The sequence below is a fragment of the Andrographis paniculata genome, unplaced genomic scaffold (assembly GCF_009805555.1).
Source record: "Andrographis paniculata isolate CXL003 unplaced genomic scaffold, ASM980555v1 Contig98END, whole genome shotgun sequence".
Taxonomy (NCBI): domain Eukaryota; kingdom Viridiplantae; phylum Streptophyta; class Magnoliopsida; order Lamiales; family Acanthaceae; genus Andrographis; species Andrographis paniculata.
The window spans coordinates 1,043,924-1,059,594 of NW_026137637.1; the positions used below are offsets into that span (position 1 = coordinate 1,043,924).

Genomic DNA, 15,671 nt, shown 5'->3' on the forward strand with positions numbered 1-15,671 from the left:
AAGCATAGTTATATCACAGTTATAACACTTTACTGTCAACCGTATGCATGCAGAATACAAAGCAGTAAATGAGACAAGGGTTTGTTAATTCAGTTGGTTATAAATAAACCTACATCTGGGAAATACCAATCCAATCCAAAAGTAATTTTAACAAAGACAAACCACAACTCTTTCAACTCATACTTGTACAACTTATATACACTCTGTCGCAATTTAGTCATACATTTTGCAATGAATTGTACAACTTGTATACATTATGTCGCAATTTAGTCATACATTTTGCGATGGATTGTACAATTGATATATATTCTGACGCAATTTAGTCGACGAATAAAAAAATCCGTTGCAATTTTACAATATATTTTACAATTGATATACACTCCGTAGTAATAAAGAAAATATTTATTTTTGTATTATTATTATTATATATATTTTTACATATTTACATACAATATAACCGTACATACCATTATTATTAAAACAATTAATAATAATAATAATAATTGTATATAAAATTTATCCGCCTTCCCCTACCTAATTTCACCCTCGCCGATTCTGGGTCGATTCCACTCCCAACCGCCGTCGTTCTACTGATTCAACCACCGGCATCGCCTTCGATTCCGCTCCCAAAAGCCGCCTAAGCCGTCATTCTAGTAATTCAACCACCACCACCAGCATCGCGTTCGATTTCGCCTTCGATTCCACTCCCATCGCGCTCAACTACTTATATTTATTTGGGGAATTTGTTCTAAGTTGCTTGCTGCAAATGCATATACAGGTGATCCCTTCGTCGCGGACGCTGAGACATCGCAAGCAGCCGTTCGAATTTTCAGGTATCTTCTCTGGTTCCATACCTCTGGCATTTAATGGACACTTACTAATTCGCAGTTAGAGAGATACATATTTGGAAGCACTACTTTTCTGTTCCAGGAAATTTTGGCTTGGTTTGAATTTATTGAATGTTTATGCACTTTGCGAAAGAAATATGTCTATACAGTTTCGTTTCGATGCTCTGAGCGTTGGTGAAATTATTTCTAGCTTACAATCTAATGTTTTTATATTCCAACAATTTGTGCTTTGCGTGAATTAAATTACCTCCTGTGGAAATACGTTAAGCTACTTTGAAGACTCCAGGAAGAGATTAATTGGATTTGAGTTGCATTAATGTAGGTGATGCTTATTTGTATTAGTCCGAAGATAAAAGCTTCGAGCTTGGAAGAACTAGTCTATATTTGTAGATGGAAGTTATTTTGTAATTACTTTGAGCAAGTCTTTAGTGCTGATTTTACTCCATTTATATACTTTTCAGTTGAGAATAAAGAGGTGATAAAGAGGAGGTTCTACAGGTATGAACATGGTGATTATGATGCTCCCTCTGAATCTTCTTCATCTGACTCTGAAGTGGAGGTAGAGGCCACTGATGAAACAGAATATGAAGAAGAAGAGGAGGAGGAGGAGGAGGGAGATGAGGAGAATGAAAATGCTGTTGTAAGGCGAAAAGGAGAAACTTCTTCTTCTGGTTTGTGAAGCATTCTTATGATCTGTGCTATGCATACTTGATCATTGTGATCATATATCTATTTATTTGTCAATTCTTCTGGTTGAAAAACACTTTCACCAGTAATTCCATGGACGTTACTTGATGTAGGTATATTATTTGATTAGATTGTTTTCTTTGATTTTTCTTGGTATATTCTAAAAGCTTAGATTGTGATAACTAGACTGTTAATAATGTAACCTATGTTTTTGCCAAGGTTATTTTATTTGTATTCGCTTCTTCAGGTTACGAGAGCGAGGATAGTTCAGCAAATGAAGTCAATCTTGATTCATCAGGTTAAATCAGTTCTCATCTTCTTGTTTCTGTTACAGCTTTTGGGAAAGTTCATAACAAATTCCATTTTTTAATTTTTGATGTAATTCTGATTGGACCAAATAATGTATAGTTTCTATAGTTCTCCTTACAGTATGTATAAATATTTGAACTTTCACTAGAAGGAATGCGTTCTTCAGTGATCTTCTTGATAAGTAATGCTGCAGTACCATTCTCTTTGACATGAATATTGATATTGTAAATGAATTCATCCTTCTCCTAATGATATCGTTTGCAACATGGTTTCTTTGTTGATTTAACATATAATACATTGTTATCATTTTGTTTGGCATCGATAGTGACTAGGAATTTGTCTTTTATTCATGCCATTGGTTACTCATCAGCTTGACATATGTAAGGCTGGACTACCTACTACTACCTTAACTGTAATTTAGACGGGCTTTTCCCATCACTTGCTGCAGAAGATGTATACATATTAATTCATATTAAATGTACTCGACACTGCAAAAGTTTGTTTAAATTGCTAGTCGATTCAAATGTGGACACTCAATTATCAGGGGAAACATCTTTCATTTTTATTTCCATGAATGTAGAAGATTAGTGCGGGAATGGTTTTAGGATTTAATAGAACATCTGAAAACTAACAAGAGAGCGATTTTGAGGATAAGCTGATACATAATATATGGATTTTGCAAAGTTCTATTTCTTAATTTTATTTCCTTGAAACACTCTATTGGTGCATGGTATAACTATTGCCTCATATTTTGTGATGCAAATGTTTTTCACAGTTCTAAAATCTTCCTGATCCGAAAAATAGCATAATTTGGCAGGTATGGCCTCAAGTGATGATGATGTTGGAGCTCAAAATGGTGCTGGAGCTTTTGCTACTGATGAAGTCGACAATGTGTTTGGCAAAGCACCACATGGTCCCGAAAAAGATGAGAGCCCCTTCGATGTGAAAGATTGTGTCGTAAAATGCAAATCAGTTTTCAAGTGCAGGCTCTGCCCTAGGATTGTCTGCTTGTCCGAGGAGACACTAAAGGCTCATCTAAGCTCCAAGGCAAGTATATAATATCTTTTATAATCACGCTCATTGTGGCTATTGTGGGGTTGAACTTAATGCACTCTTGAGGTAGTCGATGACATTAGTTTTTTGTCCCCTTTCTAGCGACATGCCCAGTCTGAGAAATTGTATAAAGAAGGGAGGCTTAAGGTTATGCTCAACAGTGAGGGACGGATCGAGGTTGAGATTCATCATGATAATGATGATACAAATACAGTTTCTATGAAGGTATATATATAGATTATATTACGATTGAGCAGATAGGTTTACTCCCAACTCCTTTGTTCTGTTATTCACTACTTTCGAACACAATAACCTTAACAGAGTCCAACTAAATCGAAGAAAAAGGGCAAAGGGCAATGGAAACAGAGGAAGAGATCAAAATAGGTATTAAGCACCATACTATTGTCGAGATGTAACCCCGAAGGCCAACAATGCATAACACAGTTTCATAAATAACGTACAGGATACAAGGTCGGGTAAAGCGAGGCAATCAGAGAAACGAGCGAAGAGGCAGAAGAACGAATGATGGTGATGACGACGACGGCTCTTCTGCCTTCCGATTTTTGTTTTAGGTAAATTTTGTGCAAGACAAAAAACTAAAATACAATCAGACAATCTTTGCTTTTCTCTGATTATGTTTTCAATTTTGCCCGAATCCTAAATGAGTTAAGCCTTATGATACACAAAATTTGAAATCATAGCATGTTCTTAGATTAAGGAGGCCTTCCGACTTGTTAGGGCTAGAGGGGGTCAGGGTGACCATCGTGATGATGCACCCGCTCATCTAGATCTAAATGATGATTCAGGTATTTAGGAAGAAGTTTAAATATGAACATTATTATTTACTTCATTAAGGTCTTAAGTGTTTTTGTTATATTGTAGGCTCCGCCACTTTTTTTTTTCCTGAAACTTATAAATGTGTGTGATATATTGTAGGCACACCATCACGAGTACATAATTCAATTCCCATAGATGCAGAAACTTCTAGTAAGTTTCAAATGTATATAATGTAATTTAGTAATTCATATTGATATTAATTCTTAATATGTTCATTGTAGGTTCCGCTCCACCTTAAGCTTCATCCACCACTAGAGCGCAGTGTTCTACCATCAATCAAAGTGACAGCAGGTATGGAATTATTTGAATTAAATGGTTCTTTTTGTTTGATTGAAAAGTATTGTTGTAATTTTAATATAATTATCTTTGCATTAATATTTCAGCTTTTTGTGGACACCTAAGGTAACTAGTAAATTTTGTAAATTATTTTTTTCATGTATCTGTTTTTAGATTCGATTTGGTTCAAATTTTTTGTAGATACTGCAAATATGTTTGATTAAACAAAATATTGGTTAATCAAAACTTTTGGTTTGACGAGGATCACAATTTCGAGTATTTGTTCGATTTGATTCGAATATTAAATAATTGGATATTTACAAATAATCAAATGGTGACCTATCCCTTCAAAGAAATCAATAAATATTCTTGGGGCAGCGCCAAAGAGGTTCTTCCTCCTGCTCCAATTCTTCATAGGAACAGCAGACAATATTTATAGGAAATAAACACATTTATCATAATGGAAAATCAATTAAATTCAATGTTATATTGTATTTTCCCGTTATTAAACTTAAAAAAGAAAAAAAAAAAAATTAGAAAATTTTAAAAATCTCTAAATTATGAAAATTGAGAAATTGAAATAGTGAACCATAAAATGTTCTTAATTATGAAACTAATATTTGATGGATATTTAACAAATGAATACTGGTAAGCCATAGCGTGCTACTAACTGCCATGTTTTTCTTCTATGTGCTAAATGAGGCTAATCAAAAATGAAATTGATTTGCTCCCGTTAGCACCGTAACCATTCCGCTAAAATATGTATAGACAAGTCTAAATTACACATTAGGCTGAGGTCGAGTCATGTCACGTATGTATTTGTTTTTATTTTATTGACTTCCAAAATTTATACTTACTCGGTCTTGCAATAAAACAAAACAACAACAACAATAAATAAATAAAACGAATTACAAAATTTTAAATGAAAAATAAATCAAATTTTATACCTATTTTCCTATGTAATATCATGTCCGACAATTATTTCATTTAACAATAATAATAAAGCCAGTAAGAAATGGATAGTGATGTAAGGATGAACTTGTGACTGTAATGTTATAGATTTAAATTCGGATCCCTCCCGGTCTTGTCCCAAGTAAACATATTAACACAAATATCATAATATATATATATATATATATGCATCTATAGTTTTGAAAATGTTTTAACCAAGTCTTTACAATTCAACTCATTTGTAGATATTGTCCATTTCTCAAGTGATTCACACCACATATATTAATTTATTTTTACGTAATTCAACATTATAATTTTGAAATAAAATTCAGCACACATATAATCTATTCCATAAAACAATCAAAAATTTAATTAAAGAGCTGATAATGATAATATATATGACTTGGTCAGTTCATGGGGATTGGTTTGCTGTCCTGTCCTGTCCTGTCCTTGTTTTTCCATGGCGACCTCGGTTGCATTGAATATAGATATATATATATATATATACACACATATACATACATGTAATAATTAAAATGATCGATATTCGATTATTTATATGAAGTCTAACTAAACCCTAAACCTTAATAAGACCATAATGTCTGTCCTCCTAATTCATGTCTTCTTCCTCGTTGTCTTGCAACTAATTTTCGTCACTTATGTCACTCCATCCCGATCCCAATTCCACCAATGCCCTCCTTCTTCCTGCGGCAACATCACGCGCATAAGCTACCCTTTTCGACTCAGCACTGATCCTTCCCATTGCGGATTGGACGACATCAATTTCCAGCTCGATTGCCATAATAACCAGACACTTCTCAATTTACAAGGACGAGATTTTGCAACGAGGCAATACATATCAACGACGCTTTTGGTGCTAAGTATCAATTATGAACAAGAGCGGATAAGGGTAGTCGACCCCGCTTGCATCAATAATATCAATATCAATACGCCCGGAGACCTCTCCTCCTGTAGTAGCCAATCATACTATTTTAGTTATTCCTACAGCTTCTACAGCGATGGAATAAGTACGGTCCCGTTAAACAAAGCAGCAGCATTCATTCATTGTTTGTCGTCCCCTATTGCGAACGATAATAATAATAATTATGTTAGAGCCCCTTTCTTTGGCAACACAACAAAAACCATCCATTTTGGAAATTCTTCCCGATTCTATAGTTATGTCGTGCTTGGATATCCTGATCGATTATCTTTGTCGGATTTACAAGAGTCTTGCACGGTGGATAAGGTGCTTTTGGTGTCCGCGCGCTCGTCTATTACCAATAAGTCATCGTTCATCGATATTTACGAGGCCTTGGCTTATGGGTTTGAGCTTTCATGGCGGGGAGTCGATTCTGAAGGTTGTTGGCTGGAGGTTCCCTATTTCACCTTAGCTCCCAATCACATTGTGACGGAAAGATGTTGTGCATATGGTTACTCATCTTTTCTTTGTAAGTGTCACTTAATTGATGTCTACTTCATATTTTAATACTCCGTCCGTCTCAAATAAAATATACAATTTTCTCTCTTATTGTATCACTTAATTATCAAATTATCTCATTTAAAAGAATTATAAATTGTCAAACCATATTGTTTAATTCCATTCTATACCTCAAATTTATTTGATTTTACACTTTAATTCATGATTATAACTTATTATAGACGATACTTTTTATCACTTATGGTCAATAATTTAGAAATAAGTAGCAGTTATACTTTATCATAATTGTAGTTTTCTTTTCAAATTGTATATACTCATTATATACTAATTTGAAATTTTGCAGGTAGATATGTTCATAGACTTCAATGTACTTTTCTCAGATCCAATCTACTTTGGAATCTTGTGAGCTTTTCTTCTAAAATTTTTATATATTTTTATACTTTAATTTTATATATTTTTGTTTACAGGGACAATGGTTACGGTTTTTTGGACAATTGGTAAGATTGGATTTTTTTAAAAAAATCATTTTATAACTAATGTTTAAACGATGTTTTAAGGATAAAATTGCAAAATATATTCTACATTTATACCATATTATCACTTTTGTCCTGTATTTATCTCTCTGCCAAAATATATCTCACATGTTTATAAAAATCGCTATTTATGTCCTTTGCCCGCGCGTCACATTCACACCACGCGCCCTTACGCACAATCACGTGCGGCCACACGCGGCCAAATGATAGAAATAACGACTTTTGTAAACATGTGAGATATATTTTGTAAGCAAGATAAATACAAGACAAAAGTGATAATGAGGTATACGTGTAGTAGGATATTTTTGCAATTTTCCCATGTTTTAAGTTATTATCTATGCATTTAAATGAATTTTCAAGTTGCTTTGGCTTTTATAATTTTGTTTTATATAAAATAATTTTTGATGTTATGTGTTAAATAAATGTATACACTCAATTGATAGGAATAGAATGAGTTTAAATGCAAAAATATATTTAATTGTAAATTGTGCAATGCAAAATCATACTGAAAAGTTGACAGACATGTCATTTTTTTCTAAACAAATTAACCATGAGATTGCAAACAATTCTTCCTATTTGATATACATATATATATATATATTTTCACGAAATAATGTAGGTAAGATCTTGTCTATAAGATTGGCAATTGGATTTATGGTTGGATTTCCTCTTCTATTGTGGTTGGTGATCCATAAATGGAGAAGACGCCATTTATGCAATGATACAAATATTGAAAAGTTTTTACAAGATCAACATGATTTTGCACCCATAAAATACAGTTACTCGGATGTCAAGAAAATGACGAGCAATTTTAACGAAAAATTGGGTGAAGGAGGCTATGGAACTGTCTATAAAGGAAAGCTTCGAAGTGGTCTTTATGTGGCGGTAAAGATGTTAGACCAAACCATAGCCGGGGTCGAAGAATTCATCAATGAAGTTGGCACAATCGGGCGAATCCACCATGTCAATGTAGTGCATCTCGTTGGGTTTTGTATCGAACGCTCAAAGTATGCTTTGGTATATGAGTTTCTTCCTAATGGTTCCCTCGATAGATATATCTTCAACGAACAAAGTTTAGGAGTGCTCGCCTTGACGCTCGACAAAATGTTTGAAATTGCACTTGGAGTGGCGCGTGGAATTGGATATTTGCATCATGGTTGTGATATGCAAATCCTACACTTTGACATCAAACCTCACAACATACTACTCGACGAGAATTTCAATCCAAAGATATCTGATTTCGGGCTTGCAAGATTGCACCCCACCAATGAGAGCTTCATAAATTTAACGGGTGCAAGAGGAACAATGGGATACATGGCACCCGAGATGTTCTACAAAAACATGGGAGGTATATCTTACAAGGCTGATATATATAGCTTTGGAATGATGTTGATGGAAATGGCGGGGAAAAGGAAAATCACGAATCATTTGGTTGAAGAAACAACTCAAATCTACTTCCCGATGTGGATATATGACCAACTATGTGCAGGAAAGGACATCGAGATGAAAGATGCAAGCGAAGAGGAAAAAAGAATGGTGAAAAAGATTATGATAGTCGCAATGTGGTGCATACAAATGAGACCATCCGATCGACTTCCTATCAACAAAGTAATAGAAATGCTTGAAAGTGAGTCCGAACCACGGATGCCTTCAAGACCATTTGCAGCGCCGCGTGAGATAGAAGCCGAAACGGATGATCATGGAACTCAAACTTATCTTGTAGATTGCATCAACTTAGATTTAGTTCAAAGTTGAACATTTCGGCTTGTTTACAGCTTTAAGATTGATTGAAGTGCTCATTAGAGTTAATCAGTGATTGCTATGAGTTCTATTAGTATAGTAAGAGCATGCAGGTTGTTATTATGTAAAAGTGAGTTCATATAATTGTGCATGAGATTTAGAGTTTTTTAACAAGAGGAGCCGAATATAATTTTAAATATTTTTGTTCGTTATGTTTGTAACCAAAGGTTCGTGCTCGTTTGTTAAGTATTCGAGTTTATTTGTATTGTTTAAGTTTGGTTCGTTAAGAAATTTTATTGTTCAAGTTTGTGTTTAGGTCGAATAATTTCGTTTGAGCTTTGATTTGATAGATATGATATTTTATTTTATTTTATAATATATATATTATTTTATTTGTTTTTTAATTAATAATTTTATATATTAATATTCTAATTAAACGTTTGCGAACATGACTCAGACTGCTTTGTTAACAAAATAAGTATTTAATTTTTAAAATATAACACGTATACAATTATATATATATATATCTATAAAACAATATTCAATAATTATTACACTTCAAAACATATCATAACCCAAAATATAAATGATTAAAAACACTCAACCCTAAGGCCTACATAGCTACAATATGCTAACAAAAAATATATATATATATTTATCGAATATATTCCACAAAAAATTCTGGGTCCTTTCAGATAAAAATTTTGAAAGTTTTTGAGTTTTAAAATTTTTTGAAAATAGTAAAAGATTGTATATTTAATATGATATTTTTTAAAAAGTTAATAATACCAAAAAAATCAAAAGTATATCAACACAAACAAAATTTTTATTCAAAACATCGTATTAAATTCTAAATCATAACGTTAAACTTACATCTAAGATCGAAGAAAGAGTTCTCAAATTGTATTATTATTATTATTATTATTATTATTATTAATATTTTTATATTATTCAATTGACTACAAAGTCTAGGAAAGGCAATATAGGACAAAAGTAATTGTGTAAATTAATAAATATAAATTAGAGTGGACTTACAAGAGTCATGGATCAAGTCAAGAAGTGAAAAATAATTGATTAGGAATTATAAATATTTGTCCCACATTTTATTATTATATTGACGTGACATTCAGGCCAGCAAGTCAAAATTGTATTCCCTCCGTCACAAACACCTTGCAATATTTACAAAATAGGAAATAATTAATTATATTTAATCTCTACCCAACATTTTATCCAGTCATATCATCCAAATAAAAAAATAAAATATATATTTCTCTCTCATCATATCACCTAATTTCTGAATTATTCTACTTAATATTACTTACTAAAAACCGGTGCCAAAAGTAAATATAACACCTTGTTTAGAACAGAGGAAAACTAATAGATCAATAAAAATCCTTCGAGTGCGCTTTAGTAATATTAACTACTTCTATAAAGAATTATATAGGAAAAATCATAGCATTGACATATTTTAATTTTCAATTTGGTTTATGGTTGGAAATTTAGTTCGGTTAATTGGAATGACTTATTTTAGTTTACGAATGAATTACAATTAAATGCAATATATATATATATATTTGATTGAAAATATAATTTGAAAATATTGATTGAAGTATTTTATAAATCATATCTTAATAAATACCCCTTCAATACAGGTATATATATATATACTAGAACACGCTCTTGCGCGGTATACCGCGCGACTATTCTATAATGTAATGTAGTGAAACATTATTTATTTGAAATATAAACTGTAAAACAAAAATGCAATCGAATTATTTGCGCTCAGGTCGGTTGGTCTTCGATCGGCTGGTCTGGTCAGGTGGGTTGGTTAGCTGTCGGATAGGCAGGTCGGAAGCTCCTCAGTCGGTTGGTCTGGTCGGTTGGTTAGCGGTGGGATAGACAGGTCGGAAGATCCTCGGTCGGTTGGTCTGGTCGGATGGTTAGCGGTCGGACAGACACGTCTGATGCTCAGCAGGTCGGACAGACAGGTCTGATGGTCTGCGGTCAGATAAAGTAGGTCGGCTGGTCTGCGGTCGGATAGGCAAGTCAGCTGGTCCGCAGGCGGATAGACTGAGATAAGAAGGGTGACCCTGCATCTCTTTATGAGTTTTGAAATGTCAAAAATAGCAAGGATATTTCAACTTTGACAATTGTTACGCACAAAAAATAATAATAATAATAAAAATAAGGATAGCGGGATCTTAAAGGAAGTTAGACACGAAGTCGGGTGGAAATGGAGAAAAATTTGCGCTCAGGTTGGTTGGTCGGATGGTCAGGTGGGTTGGTTAGCGGTCGGATAGGCAGGTCGGAAGGTCTTCGGTCGGTTGGTCTAGTCGGTTGGTTAGCAGTCGGATAGGCAGGTCGGAAGGTCCTCAGTCGTTTGGTATGGTCGGTTGGTCCTCGGTCGGATGGTTAGCGGTCGGACAGACAGGTCTGATGGTCTGCGGTTGGATAAAGTAGGTCGGCTGGTCTGCGGTCGGATAGGCAAGTCAGCTGGTCCGCAGGTGGATAGAGTGAGATAAGAAGGGTGACCCTGCATCTCTTTATAAGTTTTGAAATGTCAAAAATAGCAAGGATATTTTAACTCTGATAATTGTTACGCACAAAAAATAATAATAATAATAAAAATAAGGATACCAGGATCTTAAAGGAAGTTAGACACGAAGTCGGTTGGAAAAGGAGAAAAATTTGTGCTTAGGTCGGTTGGTCAGGTCGGTTGGTCTGATGGTCAGGTGGGTTGGTTAACGGTCGGATAGGCAGGTCGGAAGGTCCTCGGTCGGATGATCAGGTCGGTTGGTTAGCGGTCGGATAGGCAGGTCGGAAGGTCCTCGGTCGTATGGTTAGCGGTCGGACAGACAGGTCTGATGGTTTGCGGTCAGATAAAGTAGGTCGGTTGGTCTGCGATCGGATAGGCAAGTCAGCTGGTCCGCAGGCGGATAGACTGAGATAAGAAGGGTGACCCTGCATCTCTTTATGAGTTTTGAAATGTCAAAAATAGCAAGGATATTTCAACTTTGATAATTGTTACACACAAAAAATAATAATAATAATAATAAAAATAAGGATAGCAGGATCTTAAAGGAAGTTAAACACCGGGTGGAAAAGGAGAAAAATTTGCGCTCAGGTTGGTTGGTCAGATCGGAAGGTCCTCGGTCGGTTGGTCTGGTCGGTTGGTCCTCGGTCGGATGATCAGGTCGGTTGGTTAGCGGTCGGATAGGCAGGTCGGAAGGTCCTCGGTCGGTTGGTATGGTCGGCTGGTCCTCGGTCAGATGGTTAGCGGTCGGACAGAGAGGTCTGATGGTCAGCAGGTCGGACAGACAGGTCTGATGGTCTGCGGTCGGATAAAGTAGGTCGGCTGGTCTGCGGTCGGATAGGCAAGTCAGCTGGTCCGCAGGCGGATAGACTGAGGTAAGAAGGGTGACCCTGCATCTCTTTATGAGTTTTGAAATGTCAAAAATAGCAAGAATATTTCAACTTTGATAATTGTTACGCACAAAAAATAATAATAATAATAATAAGGATAGCAGGATCTTAAAGGAAGTTAGACACGAAGTCGGGTGGAAAAGGAGAAAAATTTGCACTCAGGTCGATTGGTCAGGTCGGTTGGTCAGATGGTCAGGTGGGTTGGTTAGCGGTCGGATAGGCAGGTTGGAAGGTCCTCGGTCGGTTGGTCTGGTCGGTTGGTCCTTGGTCGGATGATTAGGTCGGTTGGTTAGCGGTCGGATAGGCAAGTCGGAAGGTCCTCGGTCGGTTGATCTGGTCGGTTGGTCCTCGGTCGGATGGTTAGCGTTCGGACAGACAGGTCTGATGGTCAGAAGGTCGGACAGAAATTTCTGATGGTCTGCGGTCGGATAAAGTAGGTCGGCTGGTCTGCGGTCGCATAGGCAAGTCAGCTGGTCCGCAGGCGGATAGACAGGTCGCTTAGTGGGTGCGGCCAAGGAGTCTATTGGTCTACCGATTGGTCTCTGGATTGGTCGGTTGGGCTATTTGAGTTCTGGAACTGGTGGAGGCGTTTGGCGAGGCGGTTGATGTTACCGACCAGACGATGTTCCAAAACTTTTCGTCTTGGGCGGTTGACGACGACGGTTCCAAAACGTCTTTTCAAGCTAGTACAAAGGTAGGTTAAGGGCTAAATTGTCATTTTCGAAATGAGGGGCAGGATAGACTTTTCAAGTGGCAGATCCGTACAAACTCGTGTTTATAAGATATAATATATATATATATTTTTTACATAATAATATAATTATCTATAACACAATAATTTTGTTCATCCAACACTAGGGCTGAACATTCGGACTTTCGGTTCGGATTTTGCCAAGTTCGAATCGATTCGAAAATTCGAAATTTTTGAAAAAATCAATCCGAATCGAACTGAAATAATCGAAATTCGAAAATTCAAAATTCGAACTAAAAAATCCGAACCAAACGAAAAATCCAAAATTTTAAATATTTTAATTATTTTTTTAATTTGTAAATTTCTTTTATATTTTATAATTATTTTATAATATTAAATATATATATATAATATATAAAAGTAAATATATTAAAATATAATTAATAATTTTGAGTTTTTTTTATATTAAAATATAATATTTTTTAATAAAATATTAAATATATAATAAAAAATATTAAAATGCTATATTTCGGATTTCAGATTGGTTCGAATTTTAATTATACCGATCCGATCCGATCCGAAAATCCAAAATTTATCAAAAATTCAATCCGAACCAATCCGAAAATCCCAAAAATTCGAACCAAATTTTATATTTTGATTTGGTTTGGATCGGATTTTCGGATTTCGGATATTTTGCTCACCCCTACCCAACACTATTTTTTCATTATGATTCCAAAAAATAATACTACAAATACTACAAAATACTTCTTATAAAAGTAAAAAATAAAAAAAAAAGTTCAAATACTCATTACAAAAAGTTACAAAGTCAAAATAACAAACGAGTGGACCGTATTATTTCTGTCAACACATTTTTTATATTAATATGATACAAATACAACACACACTACCAAAAAATAATATATTTGTAACGGAATTCCGTCCCTAAAGTTCACGTAGCCAACGTAATTCCATTTCTAATTCCGTCTCTAATGTCATTAGTAACACAAAAAGTAGATTTAGAGACAAAAAAATTTTGTTACAAAAATAATTTTTTCTTGTACTGACATGAATTAACAACCCATGCTATAATCATATAAAATACACGACAGTTGATTTTAGTACTCCATCCGTCCCAAACAAAGTGCAACATTTATTTTTGGCACGAGTTTTTAGGTGGGTAGTATTAAGTATAATAATTTAGAAATTGGGTGATGTGATGGAGAGAGAAATATATATTTTATTTTTTTATTTGGATGATGTGAGGGGATAAAGAGTGGGGTAGAGATTAGGTATAATTAATTATTTCCTATTTTGGAAATGTTGCAGGGTGTTTGGGACATATCAAAAAGGAAATGTTGGACGGTGTTTGGGACGGAGGGAGTATATAATATACTTTTATACAACGCCCATATAATTCTGAACAAACATCACATGTGTTGTGTGTAATAAGAATATGTGTTGTTTTTTATATATTATAAGTGCTGAAAAATCAGCACCGTGCTTAATCTTCTAAATTAGCACCGTAACTATTCCCTATATTTTGACACAATTTTCTATACCATACATAAAATTCAATTTATCTAAAAGTATATATAATTAGCATAAATTGATATCAAATAAAGATAGGTGGATTTTAAATATATATATATATATATACATATTTATTCATTAAGAGTGATAAAAATAGAATACTCCTTTTATCCGAAATGCATGTATTCTTTTACTTTTCGTCTATAGATTAAGAGATATTAATAGTTTATGTGTGTAGGCCGGTCTTGACTTTGGAAGGGTTCGAGCCACAAAATATATAGGCCCCAATATATATATATATATAAAATATATTTTTATTTATAATAAAATATAAATAAAATAATTTTTTAAGATTTTTAGATGAAAAATAGTTATAAAAAATATTTTTTAATGTTTGAGACACATAGGATTTAAACTTAGACTAATATTAAAAATTAATCTCTATACTACCAAACTACAATCATTTTTTATTTATGTATATCAAATAAATTATTAATACATAAATTATATATATATAATATAAATATATAATGAACCCCTGTTTACCACGTCCGGTGGAGGGTATGTGTGATATATAGTTTAAGAATGTATTATCTAAAATATTCTCGAAAGTATATAATGTGATTTTGAAATAATTTTATTTTCTAAAATAAATAAATAAGGAAGTACTTAATATCTTTTTACTTTTGATTTGAATTTAAATTATTATTTAAATATAATTTAATTTGATATTTATAAGAATAAATAATTTGTGTTTATTTGGACATTATAGCCTGAAAAATAGTAATTTTGATTTGAAAAATAAACTCTTAATATTGCATAATCACTACAAAAATATATATATATATATCAGTTTTGTAACAACATTTTTTTCGTTCTTAAATCCACTTTTTCCGTTACTAATGATATTAGAGATGGAATTAGGAATGAAATTACGTTAGCTACGTGAACTTTAGGAACGGAATTCCGTTATAAATATACTTTTTTTTTTTGTAGTGAATACATTTAATAATAACTTATACAGAATATTTAAAATAATTCTCATAACTATTTATCATTCTATAGACTAGTACAATTTCTAAAGATCAAAATATTTTTCATAACTTGCTTACTTTATTTTAAAATATTGATCACATTATTTATAATTTTTCTCTTAATTACTAAAAGCATTATATTAAATTCTTCAATTTTATGATTCTTTTTAAAAGAAAATTATACTCTATTCGTCTGCTTCTAAAAGTAACATTAAAAATATTTTATATTTTTTATTATATATTTTTTATTCAAAATATTACATATAATATTTATTTATAGTACATAAAACAATCAAATTTAATTAACATATATATATATAT

At 33.3% G+C, this 15,671-nt stretch overlaps 3 protein-coding genes across 15 annotated transcripts in view; 2 read left to right on the forward strand and 1 right to left on the reverse strand.

The window, feature by feature from the left end:
* LOC127243915 (ethylene-responsive transcription factor RAP2-7-like) overlaps positions 1-15,671 on the reverse strand; it is a 99,056-nt gene that overhangs the window by 16,889 nt on the left and 66,496 nt on the right. The window lies entirely within an intron of this gene.
* The window catches only part of LOC127243923 (uncharacterized), a 40,152-nt gene continuing 25,016 nt past the window's right edge, over positions 536-15,671 (forward strand). For 2 of the 12 annotated variants that reach the window (XR_007837061.1, XR_007837058.1), the window contains exons 1-7: positions 536-833; positions 1,310-1,519; positions 1,783-1,833; positions 2,662-2,891; positions 3,000-3,122; positions 3,219-3,281; positions 3,361-3,469. Coding sequence is in view for 2 of the 12 variants with exons in the window: in XM_051264163.1 (XP_051120120.1) it covers positions 767-833; positions 1,310-1,519; positions 1,783-1,833; positions 2,662-2,891; positions 3,000-3,122; positions 3,219-3,281 (744 nt within the window). In the remaining 10 variants the exon portion in view is untranslated. The other 10 variants (XR_007837062.1, XM_051264164.1, XR_007837055.1 and 7 more) reach the window with 9 other exon arrangements.
* LOC127243910 (rust resistance kinase Lr10-like) lies at positions 5,516-8,975 on the forward strand. Of its 2 annotated transcripts, XM_051264140.1 has the most exons (4): positions 5,516-6,409; positions 6,743-6,766; positions 6,867-6,896; positions 7,552-8,975. In XM_051264140.1, exons 1-4 carry the CDS (start codon positions 5,560-5,562, stop codon positions 8,685-8,687), a joined length of 2,040 nt encoding a protein of 679 aa, XP_051120097.1. In that variant the 5' UTR covers positions 5,516-5,559; the 3' UTR covers positions 8,688-8,975. The 2 variants fall into 2 exon arrangements, with proteins under 2 accessions (XP_051120097.1, XP_051120100.1); XM_051264143.1 differs by lacking the exons at positions 6,743-6,766; positions 6,867-6,896.

Excerpts from the sequence above, each read along its gene's own strand:
- LOC127243910 (XM_051264140.1), top strand. The coding sequence starts at position 5,560 with ATGTCTGTCCTCCTAATTCATGTCTTCTTCCTCGTTGTCTTGCAACTA. Across the intron at positions 6,410-6,742 it reads TGGTTACTCATCTTTTCTTT|GTAGATATGTTCATAGACTT; the intron begins GTAAGTGTCACT and ends GAAATTTTGCAG. Across the intron at positions 6,767-6,866 it reads ATATGTTCATAGACTTCAAT|GGACAATGGTTACGGTTTTT; the intron begins GTACTTTTCTCA and ends TTTTGTTTACAG.